This window comes from Hippichthys cyanospilos, chromosome 10 (genome assembly GCF_059441005.1).
Source record: "Hippichthys cyanospilos isolate Australia breed blue-spotted pipefish chromosome 10, RoL_Hcya_1.0, whole genome shotgun sequence".
Classification (NCBI taxonomy): Eukaryota; Metazoa; Chordata; class Actinopteri; order Syngnathiformes; family Syngnathidae; genus Hippichthys; species Hippichthys cyanospilos.
The window spans coordinates 5493579-5506044 of record NC_142378.1 but is presented as its reverse complement, the minus strand read 5'-3'; the positions used below and the strand labels follow the sequence as shown (position 1 = coordinate 5506044).

At 40.3% G+C, this 12466-nt stretch overlaps 1 protein-coding gene across 1 annotated transcript in view; it reads right to left on the bottom strand.

The window, feature by feature from the left end:
• tgfbr3 (transforming growth factor, beta receptor III) overlaps window positions 1–12466 on the bottom strand; it is a 42458-nt gene that overhangs the window by 16748 nt on the left and 13244 nt on the right. The window contains exons 3-4 of the mRNA XM_088426418.1: window positions 8923–9113; window positions 918–1055 (exon numbers count right to left, since the gene is read on the bottom strand). Coding sequence (XP_088282544.1) covers window positions 918–1055; window positions 8923–9113 — 329 coding nt within the window. The remainder of the gene's footprint in view (window positions 1–917; window positions 1056–8922; window positions 9114–12466) is intronic.

The following is a 12466-nucleotide window of genomic DNA, read 5'->3' as shown; positions in this document are numbered from 1 at the left end:
GCTTAGTTGTTTTTAACTTTAAATTACAGTAGATTTTCATTTTACATTTTGCGTTCAACAAAATTTACTTTGATGGCCTTTGTATTGAGTTTGCCGGAAATTTATTTTAACGGCTGTAAAATGTTCGAAACCCATAGCGAACATAAGTTGCAAGCTGTCTAATAGCATGCATGTTTGAATGGTGTTAAAAATGCATATATATGTAATTAGCTTTTTTCACATCTCCCCCGGAGACATCTTAAAGTGGTTAAATCGTCAACTAGCGCTGCGGGCTGTGTGGAATTCTTGAAGGAGGTGTCACTGCACAATAAACCAAAAAGAGCCCTCAAGCATCTTGGATCCATTTTTTTTTTCACTTGCAATCATTTAACAATACGTGAGTCACCATGGTTGGCGACTCATCACCATTCATTTTTGGGAAAGTCAAATAAACATCTCAAGCATGTCAAGCGTAACCTGAAGTCCCAAAGACGGAGACGACGGTTAGAAAGGCCGGGACGGCCTGCGGCGCCTCCCCAAAAACGGACGTCAGCTGCCTTCCGTCTTTCGTCGCTGCAAAAACGGCGTTGATGACTGATAATAGCCGACTGGAAAGCGCCCAGGGGAAAAAAAAAAACAAAAAACGCGAAAATACACTGACACTCTAACGTGCTCATGTACTTTCACCTCAGTCATTCACTTTTTTTTAAAATAATTTTTTTATCCAAAGAAAAAAACGTACACAAACGTGATTATTTTATGTAGTAAAATGCATTAAAAAAATCTGAGTAATCTTATAAACTAATGTATGTATTAGAATACATTTTATGGAATAAAAATGTAGCTCTGACAAAGGGGGTAACAAAGCGCAAGTAATGGATAATTTTGAGTGTGAGGCAAAACCTCCGAAGAAACAAAAACAGGGAAGTGAAACTCACGTGAAAGGTGCGTCTGACGCCCAAGGCCAAGTTCTCAGTCTTCACCTTCCACACGAGGGCCTCCGGGGAGTTGAGTACCAGGACCAGAGGCTTCTGGTGGCGTAACAAAGACTGGATGGGCTTCAGGTGCAGCTCCACCTATATGATGCAAAATACACATGCACAGGATAGGCTCATTAGGCTTCTGATTTGGATTGATGCTTAAGATGAAGAAAACAAAAAGCCATCGCAAATGAGCTTGACGCAAGTTCTCCTCCATATGACGGCCATGCTTTTATGTCTACTACTTCTTGTACTACCATCACATCTACTGTGACAGCTACTACTATTTCTACCGCAGCTACTACTTGACAACTATTTTATTTCAATTACGGCTAGATTTTTTCGCAGGACTACTCAACTGAGAAATGTGAGGTTCTCATCTTTGAAGCTCTGCCTCTGTTATGTTCCCACGCTTATCAAATAAATTCTGTTAGTGTGTGTAAATCGCATAAGTCGAAGATTGCACGTCATTCCCCTACGAAATAAAACAAAGCTCTTTGTTTGGCGCTCTGATGATGAGGCCTGTGAAGCACATTTCGGTGAATCACGGGGAGAAATCAGAAACTAGGATGACTACAAGCAGACGACGGGGGTGATGTGTTTAAAGACGGTAGGAAATCTGGAGAACCTAACCAAAGTTTGGTTGGCTTTTTTGTACAGGATGTTTACTGATCAAATAAATCTCAGATTTTTTTGAAAAACGTTTTCACATCTTTTTACATATCAGAAATGTTTCAATTGTCTTTGAAGTGAAGGCTAACTGTTTTACGTTTTTTAAAAACACTTTATTAAGTGACCGATATATGGAACAAATCTCCATTTTCAGTAAAAAAAACAAAAAAAGTACACACAGGCAGCGGAAAAAAAAATCTCTTAACTTTCTTGAAATGCCTATTTCCAACTCACGCAAAACTTCGATTTCGTAATTTAGCACATTTTCAAGCGGTTGATTTAAAAAAAAGATTCATTTTAGATTCATTACCCACCATTAATAGGCCCAGTCGATAATCGGTCAATCCCTAAAATATTTGACATTTGCGTTGTTTTGTTTGTTGTCCCATGCTCTATTGAGTCATGTGACCATACAAAAAGAGGCAATTAAAGCCTAATTATCAGCATAAAAAGCCCCGAAATAATCAGTAAAAGTTCCATGGAGGGAAAAATAAACACCATAACTATCTTTAAAGCAAACTCAGACAGGCTCCAAACAAACAAGATAAGAAAGTTGATGTTTCTTGTGTGTGTGTGTGTGTACATATTTTGAAGCCTCCCTCCCTCCATCTTGCCCAGGGTGGAAAAACCCTCTCATTGGTCCTCGGAGAGCAACACCAAAAGCAAACAACAAGCATCAGATAGCATCAGAGAGCAAGAGGGAGGAGATGAAAACTTTTGGAGGCGCAGAGATGTGAATCACCTGAATGAGGTCAACAAAAGAGCTGAGAGGAGCCATTGTGTGTCGCAAGTGGAGCTCCAAATGACCGTCGAGTGCCAGGAGGAGGCTCGCTCCATCGCGTCGCACTCTAATGGCAGCTAACACGCAAACATAAAAACCCCTCTACCTTTTGTTGACCCCAGACAAAGCGCGCAGATGGTCGCAGCCCAATAGAATGGGAGCGCTTGGTGAAATATTCCTTTTTTTATTTTATGAGTTGTACATTGAGAAACAATAAGCCGAAAACCAGAGAACAAACATGGAGCAGAATGTTCAGATTTATTCTGTAATTCACGCAAAACTGTGAATTTTGTAGAAAATTCTGCTGTCTTCGACGTCCATTTTGCATCCTTTTCTCTCCCCTCTGTACATTTTTACCAGGTGCTTAATGAAAGGTTGGCTTAATGAAAATACATCTAGTCACTGGTGAAATATCACAAGAAAAGTGAAATGATCTTCAAATGATAATTAGGCGTCCTGCTAATAGCATTAGCATCTGGCAGCTAGGTCCAAAGTGAGTGCACTCGTTTTCAAGGGCACCTCAAAAGCTCTTTTGGTGTCCAAACTACGGCTTGGGGGCCATTCGGGGCCGGCCACCAACATTTTTGTGGCCTACGGTGTTTACGAAAAATACATTCCGACATGACCCATATTGCTATTTAAAAATGTAATAAGCAGGTTTGATGGTAGACATTACAAGCGTGAAAAAAAAAAATCATAATTTAGGTACTAAAGCACTAAAAGCAATTGTTTAGTTTACTGAATTAATTACTAAAGTAATTGATTACGTCGAAACTTAATACCAAAGTAATCAATTCCTTTAGGTACTAAAAATGACTATTATTTTAAAGATTAAAATTACGAAAGTAATTGATTATTTCAGTAATAAAGTAATCAAATTAGGTTGGAAGGTGCCTACCTTTAGTTATTTAAGTACCATAAGTAATTCATATATCAAGTAATTGATTAGTTTAATGAATTAAGTACTCAAGAAATTGATGACTTTATAGTTACCCAGTACGTACTTAAAAAAGTACGTACGTAAAAGTATTTGTAGTTTAACTACTAAATGTAGTAAAGTATGAAAAGAAATTGATTACTATAAATGTATAAACTCTATGCATTAAAAGTCTATATTATAGAAAATGTGTCTCTACTTTCTTTGATTTTTACTGTGTTTAATACGTAAAAAAAAAATGCGGCCCTGACATCTTTGGATTTTTCTGAGAGGTCCTAAAAGTAAAAGGTTTGGACAAAAGCAAAAACAGGAAGTAGTAACACTCCCATGTTTTTAAACGTACTTGTAATTATTTAATGATCTTGTTATGCTATCGAAAAACAACCGCATTCCACATGATGGCATATCCTCAAATGCACCGCTGGAGACCCGCCGAATCAAAAATCCTTTGTTCATACGAAGTTGTACTAAAAGTAAATGCAGTCAACAGCTGGGGAGCATCTGCCATCGCCGCTATCACGACATCCAAGTTCCCGCCCGCAGAGACTGCAGCCGTCTCATTGGTTGCATTTGCGTAAATGAGTCGGGGGACTTGGAGGGTGTCGCGTCTAGACCGATCGCGTTACGCAAATTGAAATTCCTCACGGAAGGGGGTGACAGCTGTGAGTCGGATAATCAGCTCACGCCAGTGGCTCTGGTATGTTGTAAACACGATTCGCACCCCTTTCGCATTGAGACCTTGCAAAATAACGCAGGCTGGAGTAGACTCTTTTACACACGTATCCCGCATAATCCAAGTGGCACACATACAAAACACTCTCCATTTTCTTTGTAAGGGCCACTCTTGCACAATGGCAACTACCTGTAGTGTGGGAAGCTAGCATCAAGCTAATCAGAAAACTAGCGTAACGAGCCAGCGTGACACTGACCACAACATCCTCTGTGCTTCTTGCTGTCAAATATCACAAAAAGATGCACTACAGCTTCTACACAAGATCCAAATGAAAAGCATTTGTTCATAAAATGTTCGCTTTTGTTTACGAGAAACAACAAGTTATCAGCTAGCGTAAGAAGCATGTTCAGCATAATAGAAAAAAAGGGATGGGCGAGTACTGATACAAGCTTCATTTTAGCATGGTCGGTACTCAAGCAATCTGGCCATAACAGACAATGACAAATAAAATCTGACATGGAGAAAATCCTCCAAGGCAGTATTTGGCGCTGTACTGCAGGATTTTGGCATCAGTAAATTATCATCAGTCAGAATCAAATATATTTGGTCAAGTTAAGTATTTTTTTATTATGTTAATTTAAAAAAAAAACTATAGTACTAAAGGTGTAAGTACTCTGTATTGTAAGTACCGTAATACCTGTAATTGCCAGTAACTTTTTTTTTTTTTTTTGACACCATTCGCCAGATTCTTACTTACAATAATTACCTTAACGGGACATGCTATTGGACGGACTTCAGTTGGCTGATAGCAGCCGGTGCCTGTTGCAGCTAACGGCAGCTTGTGTTAGCTGAGGTTGTTACAGCATTATTTTCAATAAGAGAAGCGAGCAGACTGAACCAACGTACGAGTCCATCCTTGTTCACACACAGGAATATTACTAAAACCGATAGGATCATGTAAAAGGTATGATGTCTCCAGCCGATTCAATTAACAGTGCACTGCTTCGAGAACACGGAAAGGTATTCCCTATGACTCAATTGCGATCTTTTGGCATATACAAACAATTATAAACTTGGTGAAACACTGATGCTGTGCAACTTTGGGTATTTATGGTCAAATGAACATAAACTGCTTTGCGGGGAATAGGAAAAACAACTGCTTCGAGCACATTTAAAGTTATATTTGGGGCATTGCGGTACTTAAAAAGTGCATGCTTGTACTGGTATCGGTCCCGAAAAAGAGGTGGTATCTTACCTCCCTATATATAAATAATAATATCACATCAGTCACCCAAGATCCAAATGAAAGTCCTTTTGTTGACAAAAAGTTGGTCAAATCAGGAGGAACAAAAACAGGAAGTATGAATCCTTATGTAGGAGTGCAGTACTGTATATGAGATTTTCAGACTCCATTGGCAGTAAAAGTGTCATTCGCATTTGTCAACATAGCTTTGTTTATGGAAACAGGAATTTCACGACTTATTGTTGCGGTGTCGGCGCACACGCTGCAGACCCTAAACAGCCTGCGGGGAAAGGGAGTTCCCGCCATCGACAAATTTAATTGAGTGCCCGACGATTGAGCGGCGAAGAAAAAAAAAAAAAAACACAAATCCAAACATACTTTAATTAGACACCAGAGGACGAAATGAAGGGAGGCGGAAAAAATAAGAGGATTGGAGAAACTTCAGGCGGCTTTTGATCAATGCAGTGGAGATGCCACCCCCAAAATGTTTTGAATTGCCTCTGTTAATAGTTTCAAGCGAAAACATGCCCCAAACTAAATCCCAAAACACGTCATTATCGTTTTGAACCCTATTTTAGTTTTCAAAATAAATGAATGGCGGAGGACTTGATTTTGAAAATAATGTGGAAGGACCCCAAAAATATGGATGACAGTAGAAACAATATTTGTAACATCTAACATTCATTTAACAACATTTTTCAAACATTTAATATTACGCAGTTTAAGTAGCGCTCGCTACTTTACAAAAATGGTGGAAGAGGAAGTGCATTTTGGCGCCATCTTGTGCTTTTTTTAAGTAAATGTTTTTTGTTTTTGTTTTTTATTCGAAAGAAACCTACAAGCAGGTAAGTTGGCGTAGCAGAGTGGGTTGCGCATATTTAGTCTAGCGCAAAAAACAAAATAGTCTCTGCAGCCAACTAGCAATCTTGTCTGTCTGGATCTTGGTTCTTTCCGGGTGGCTGGGGGTGCAAGAGGGGGTTTATCGCGACCCCGCCCACATTCTTGATGCTAACCTGCCGCCTGATGCTAATCAGCACGCTCAGCTGCAAACGCAAACAAACAGCTTCGGGAGAATGTGTCAAGTGCTACATGCTGTAGCCACGAGGCACTTTTAAATGGCTTTCAAATTTGAGGACAGATTCAAATCAAGAGTGTTTTGCTGACCAAAAAAAAAAAAAAAAAAGAAAGTAACTGCAATGAAACACACGTAGCAACCAATCAAAATCAACGTCGTCATCCACACTTCTCAAACAACAGCAGAAGAAAACCGCTGCATTGTTTTTAAGGTCTAATTTGCATGAAAATGAGTGTGACTTGAGATGTTTTACAGGCTTTTCAGTCGGATGCTAATTGGAGGAAATGGCCAATGTCCGACTTTGCTCAAACGGCGACCGTGCGGTGGCTTTAGCGCGGTCTCTTTAGCGCGGTCTCTCTCTTCAGACGCGGAAAAAAAAAAAAAAAAAAAATCAGCTTCTGTTACTTTGATCGCAAATGTGAAAAACATTCGACTGACAGAGAAAAAAGATTTTATTACAGCTAGTCACTGCTGCAGATCCATAAAAGGATCAAAAAACAGTCGGCAAAAAGTCTGCAAACAAGGAGAAGCTTTAGCTGTCTGGCCAACCACAAACTCGCAGACGTGAAAAAAATAACAGAAAAAGTCAGGAATGTGGTCAATCAATTAAAGTACCTTTTGAAATTGAAAAACATACCAAGAAAATCCCAAGTAAGATAATCAGCAAATCATCTCTGAAGACCTCCATTTTAAACAAATTAGATAGGTCCAAAGATGACTACCCGCGGAAGAGCGACGAGGATGACTGACAACTGACGAGGAGGTGGACGTTGAGGAGATGGAGAGGACGTTCGGGTGTAAAATGCGAGGGGCCGCTTGGCGTGTCAGATAGTGATGATGATTTTGACAAATTAATATTCAGCTGTGTCAAAAAATAAAGCATTGAAACTTCAAATCAACCGCAACAGTATGTTATTCGATATACGATGAAGAATTTAATCTAAAAGTAGCGTTTTTTCGTCATTTTCATAACACACTTTATTTGTCATAGTTGGACAGCCATGATCTATGTAACCACTAAATTCAGGGGTAGTCTTATATTGCATTTTTGTCAAATTCTCCCAAATTGAAGTAAAAAGGGGGGATCAAGGTCGACTTGCACTCGGACAAGTCCGCTACTTTCGTAAGACACACGAAAAGGCTAACGAGAGTGGATAAAATGGCTAATGGGAGTTGATAAAATGCTAGCAAAAGGTAATCATTAGAATTCCACTATGTGGCAAGCTTTTGAGCACAGAAAGGATTTTTGGAGATCGATACTAAATCAAAAGACTGATGGGATTTTATAAGACGCAAACAGCTGGTGGTGCGTTGCTATGGTTTGTCGGAGGTCGTGAGCAGGTCAGAGCACAGTTAGCGTACGTCACGTCACGCTGAACGCTGAGCACATTTCCAGCGCGAGGCCGGTGTTGTTCTTGGGCCGCTGGGAGCGGAGCACTAAATCCAGCAGCTGGGGTGTCGCCTCTCACCTAATGAGCGGCGTCGGGCCAGCTGCCAGTCACGTGTCTTTGGCTCGCTTCCATCCGCGCGTTCTCCAAACGTAAAGTTGCGCGCCGTCGCGGAAAAGTAGTGACGGCCGCACACGTCGCGGCCGAATTTTGCAAGTGTGCCGTGCGTTTGCAAATTCCCATCTGCTAGCTGTCACGCGCGTTGCGGTTTTTAGTGTTCCGGACGAGGTTTTTTTTTTTTTTTGTTTTTTTCACCAGGCCTCGGCCGCAAGCACCTCGAGGACATCTTCAAGCTGTCGCCAGCTACCGCTTCCACATTCAGACGCGATCATTGAGCTCTTCCAGAATGTGGCTTTTGCAAGATTAAAACCCAGTGTGCACTTAAGTGTGCAAAGGTCAGTAGACTAGGCCTGGGTCGAGAACCCTTTTGATTGGAACACCTTCCCAGGGAGGCGTCCAGGAGTCATCCTAATAATAATAATAAAAAGTACTATTTTAATTTTGTTTCTTTTAATTTTTGTATTTACTTTTTTTTTGTGGTAAAACCGTCTTTTGCTAATACAATATTTTGTTTTTCCCTTTTTTTTAATTGGAATGCAAACAGTATTTATTTAGGATGTTATTGGGTTATTTTTTAGGTTTATAAATACAACATTTTTGGTGTTTTTGTTGTTGTTGTCATTTTTTTGTTATTTACGTTCCTAATAACCAAGAAATGCGAGTTTTTTTTCAGAGAACTTCCTAGTGTGGTCATTAACTCATTCAATGCCAAAAACGTGTTCTGACTTTTTTTTTTCTTTGAAGATTACAGACATTCAATACCAGATACTTACGCTTTGCATTTTTTAAACCCTTTTATTTTTTATATAGGAGGTTTTAAAAATGGCTGGAAGTAGGAAATCGATTACTTTTGGTAATTATGTACTAATCAACTACTTTGGTATTTAAGTGATTGACCAAAGTATTACTTTAGGTATTGAAGTAATCAATTACTTTTGCTAAAGCTAATTAAGTAATTAATTGGGTGATTGTTTATTACCAGCCGTTTTTAGACACTCCTTTAGCCAAACTTGAAAACATTTGAAAAAATATATGCATTTAAAAAAAAAAAAGAGCTGTATGTAATGTGCTGACCTCTGCGAGGGTGCTGCCGGGTCTCGGAGCGGGCGCGGCGCCTCTCAGGTTGACCACGTGGACTTCCTGGGGGAGGCCGGCGGTGCCCCGGCTGGCGCAGCCCGCCATGACCGTGAAGCTCTTGCTCATGGCCTGCACGGGGTGAGCCGAGCCCACCGGCAGTAGCTCGCAGGGGCTGCGGAACAACGGCCCTGCGATGGAAGAAAAAAACCCCAAAGAATCAAGTTTACAGCAGGCATCGTCGTAAATGAGCAAATAGTGTGGTCAAGTGAAAAAAGTAATAATAAGCCAGGGATATTTTCTCTTCCAAACAATGTAGCGTCACCCAGTCTGAGCGTTTACAGGCGGTTTCATGTGCAGTAAACACACACGCTAAAATGGCGCTCTCCAACCGCTTAATTTCTTGATTTGGTCATATTTTCCCTCGAGGCGAGGCAGACGTCACTCTCTCCTCATCATCGCACCTGAGCTTTGTGCGCCATCTGTTACCTTGGACACCTGACAAACATCACGGAATGACTTCACGCCGCTCAAAAACAGGCTATAAAAAGGTGCGGAATTCAACTCAAGATGGCGTAAATCAAAAAGCACCTGACGGGGATCAGAACAGGTCAAGTACCATGAAATGGATGGATGTGTTATGTAGGCTGCGAGAAAACAGGAAAAAAAAAAAATCATAAACGAGAAATACAAAAAAGGCTTAACAGCCAGGCCAATTTTGCCAATAAAGTCAAAAGGAAAAACAAAACAAAACATAAAAAAATGAAGCGGACATTCTTTGAATAATTTCATGTTACCAAAAGAATAGAGGAAGAAAGAGAATGAAGCATAACAAGAAAAATGACAAATTTAAAATGATTCCACATACGCGCTGCTCGGAGACCCAATCTAAATAATCAACGGTGATTATTTCGCTTTTCAGTGTGGCGTGAATGCCGGGAAGATACAGTAACTCATGTTGGCTCTTGCATGACGCCGCGCTTCCTCCTGGTCTGCCGCAAAGGTGCAAAAGCGTCTTTAAGCGACCCGCTTGACCCACAGCAGAGAGCCAGGCATAGAAACGTGGCGCTGAGAATTTGGACGGAGGCAACAAACAACTGTTTCCCTCCGGGAAAGTCTTTGCACTTGGGCGGGGGCCATGGTGAATTTTTTTTAGGGAGGAGGGGGTGTCATATTTTGCCTTTGAGCCCGCCGAGGCCCCCGTTCGGCTTAGAAAAAACATGGCGAGGTTGCAACATTTGGAAATGATTTGAGGCAAGCTTTCAATGTTAGAATCTCCCAGCGTGAGCCAGCATGTGCTCCAGTCCACTCACTAGATTTTTTTTTAACCCCCCCTTTTTTGAAGAATACAATGCTATTGTTTACGCTTTCCGTGCCGTCAACTATTATTCTTCCATTACTACGTCCTATGTTGGGTCAGTAAAAAGTCCCTGTTTTGAAGGCCCAAAGATGACTTCAATGCTGGCCAAATGTCTTAGTGTCAAAACATGAAGGTAATAGTCTCAATGAAATTGCTATTCTAATGCTATTTTAGCATATTCCATGATGTGACATTAGGATAGCCCCTAAGAGTGTTTAGTATTGTGATATCTATAGTTGAACTTATTTTTTTATTTTAATTTACAGTATAGCACCCTTTTTTTTCTTAAAAATGAAGGCCCAAAGTACAGGAGCGTCCTATAAATGGATAAATAAATATAATATAATAAATATAAATGGATTGTAATTGAAGTGTAATGAAAAAGGTGTTAGCAGACAATGCGTACCATTGAAAGATGAATGTGGCAAAACTTTGAATTGTTTTTTCTCAAAACTAGGGTAATTAAGTGTAGTATAAGAATATATCAATAATATTGTGAAAAGCTTAATGAAAATGCCTTTGAACGCAGAAGTTAAATGCGAACTGGTTCATAAATAACATTTAAAAACTAGTGGAAATGACATTAAAGGCCACATCCTCTACGAAAAAAAAAAAAATCCAGGTTGCTACCGTATATAACAACCGCACAGCAGACAGGAAGTCTCAGACAAACAAACAAACCCGGCAACCCACGCAATCATTCAGATCGAAGCTCCTTGGGGGAGGTAAATAAAGGTCTAGGCGTTGAGATGTCACCATCCATCCGAAAGCAAAAATTTTGGAGTGGGCACACATTCACTTGTTGACTTTCGCTCCGTGTCAGTGCGATGGCACTTTCCATGAGTAAGCCATTTTGCTCTGGTAGCACTGCATTAGTAGAAAAGTACAAATGAGAGCATAATGGGAGCCACATAGCAGCAACTGAAGTTGCAGCATATTGATAGTAAAAAAAAAAAAAAAACAATAGTTTAAGGACATGGTATATGAACGGGAACTCACTAGCATCATATAGTCGCGTAGTAATATAGCAAAATAATAATATTAATTAATCATAGCATTTCTGCAATAGAATCGCATAGTATAGTAGCATAGTATTTGGGGGTTGCATTTGCAAATGTAATAATAGCATCACATAAAGGTAGGACACCACTAAATCTTTTTTTTTTTTTTTTAATTGTTGTCATTAAGGAACAAAATGGCCTGCTCAGGTCTCAACAGGACAACAAAAGAAAACAACAATATGAGGCAAGTGACAAGCGCAAGGACGCGGGAGGGCCTCTGTTGCTTCCTTAAAGGGTGGCGCCCGGCCAAGATTTGGAAACAGGAAGTGATGTCAGCTGCTGTGTGCCAGTTTGGGACGAGTCAGATATTCCCACAAAGCCATTTCCCGAGATAAACAAACAGACGCACGCGCACACGTACACACATGCACAAAAAAGGCTCCACTCCCACTCCCTGTGTGCATGCAAAAACTTGCCTTGAACTCAGTGCCCTGATTGTGTTGCTTCAAAATAACAATGTAGCATAGTGCTAGCAGTAACATAGTGGGAGTAGCATTGCAAGGCTCCATACTGTGTGTGTGTGTGTGTGTGTGTGTGTGTGTGTGTGTGTGTGTGTGCACACACACAGTATGGCAAGCAACGTTTTTTTTAATCAAACAATAATATGACACTATTGACTAGTATAATAATTAGTAGCATTATAATAGTAATACAGCATAAAAGCATTTCAGTCATTGCATCACGAAAAGTGCGTATTGTGTACATGCTGTCTATTATTATTCGTATAGTAGCAGTATAAGCCTGAATTTAAGGAGTAAAGTATTTTCCTGAATGAAAAGAATGATTAAGTTTACTAGTAGTGGATGTTGAGGCCCAAAAAGCACAGGATCCAAACGGGCAAATCCTTAATAAGGCCACTTTAATTACAGGGAATATGAATTATTATTGCAAAACTTCAATAGATCTCCTCCCTGCTTCCCGCTAAGGATTAAACTGATCCTCTGGCCTCTTTTTCTGTTGCACTGCGGGGCATCGTTCCCACGCAAAATGAAACATCTCCTGCCCACTTTGCTGCCACAGGGGGACTGTTAAAAAAAAAGTATTTTCTTAAGAAGCACACAATCAGGCGAAACCCTTGCTAGCCCCCGTACCGCAAGCCGCTAGTCCAGGAAGCTAGCAAAGC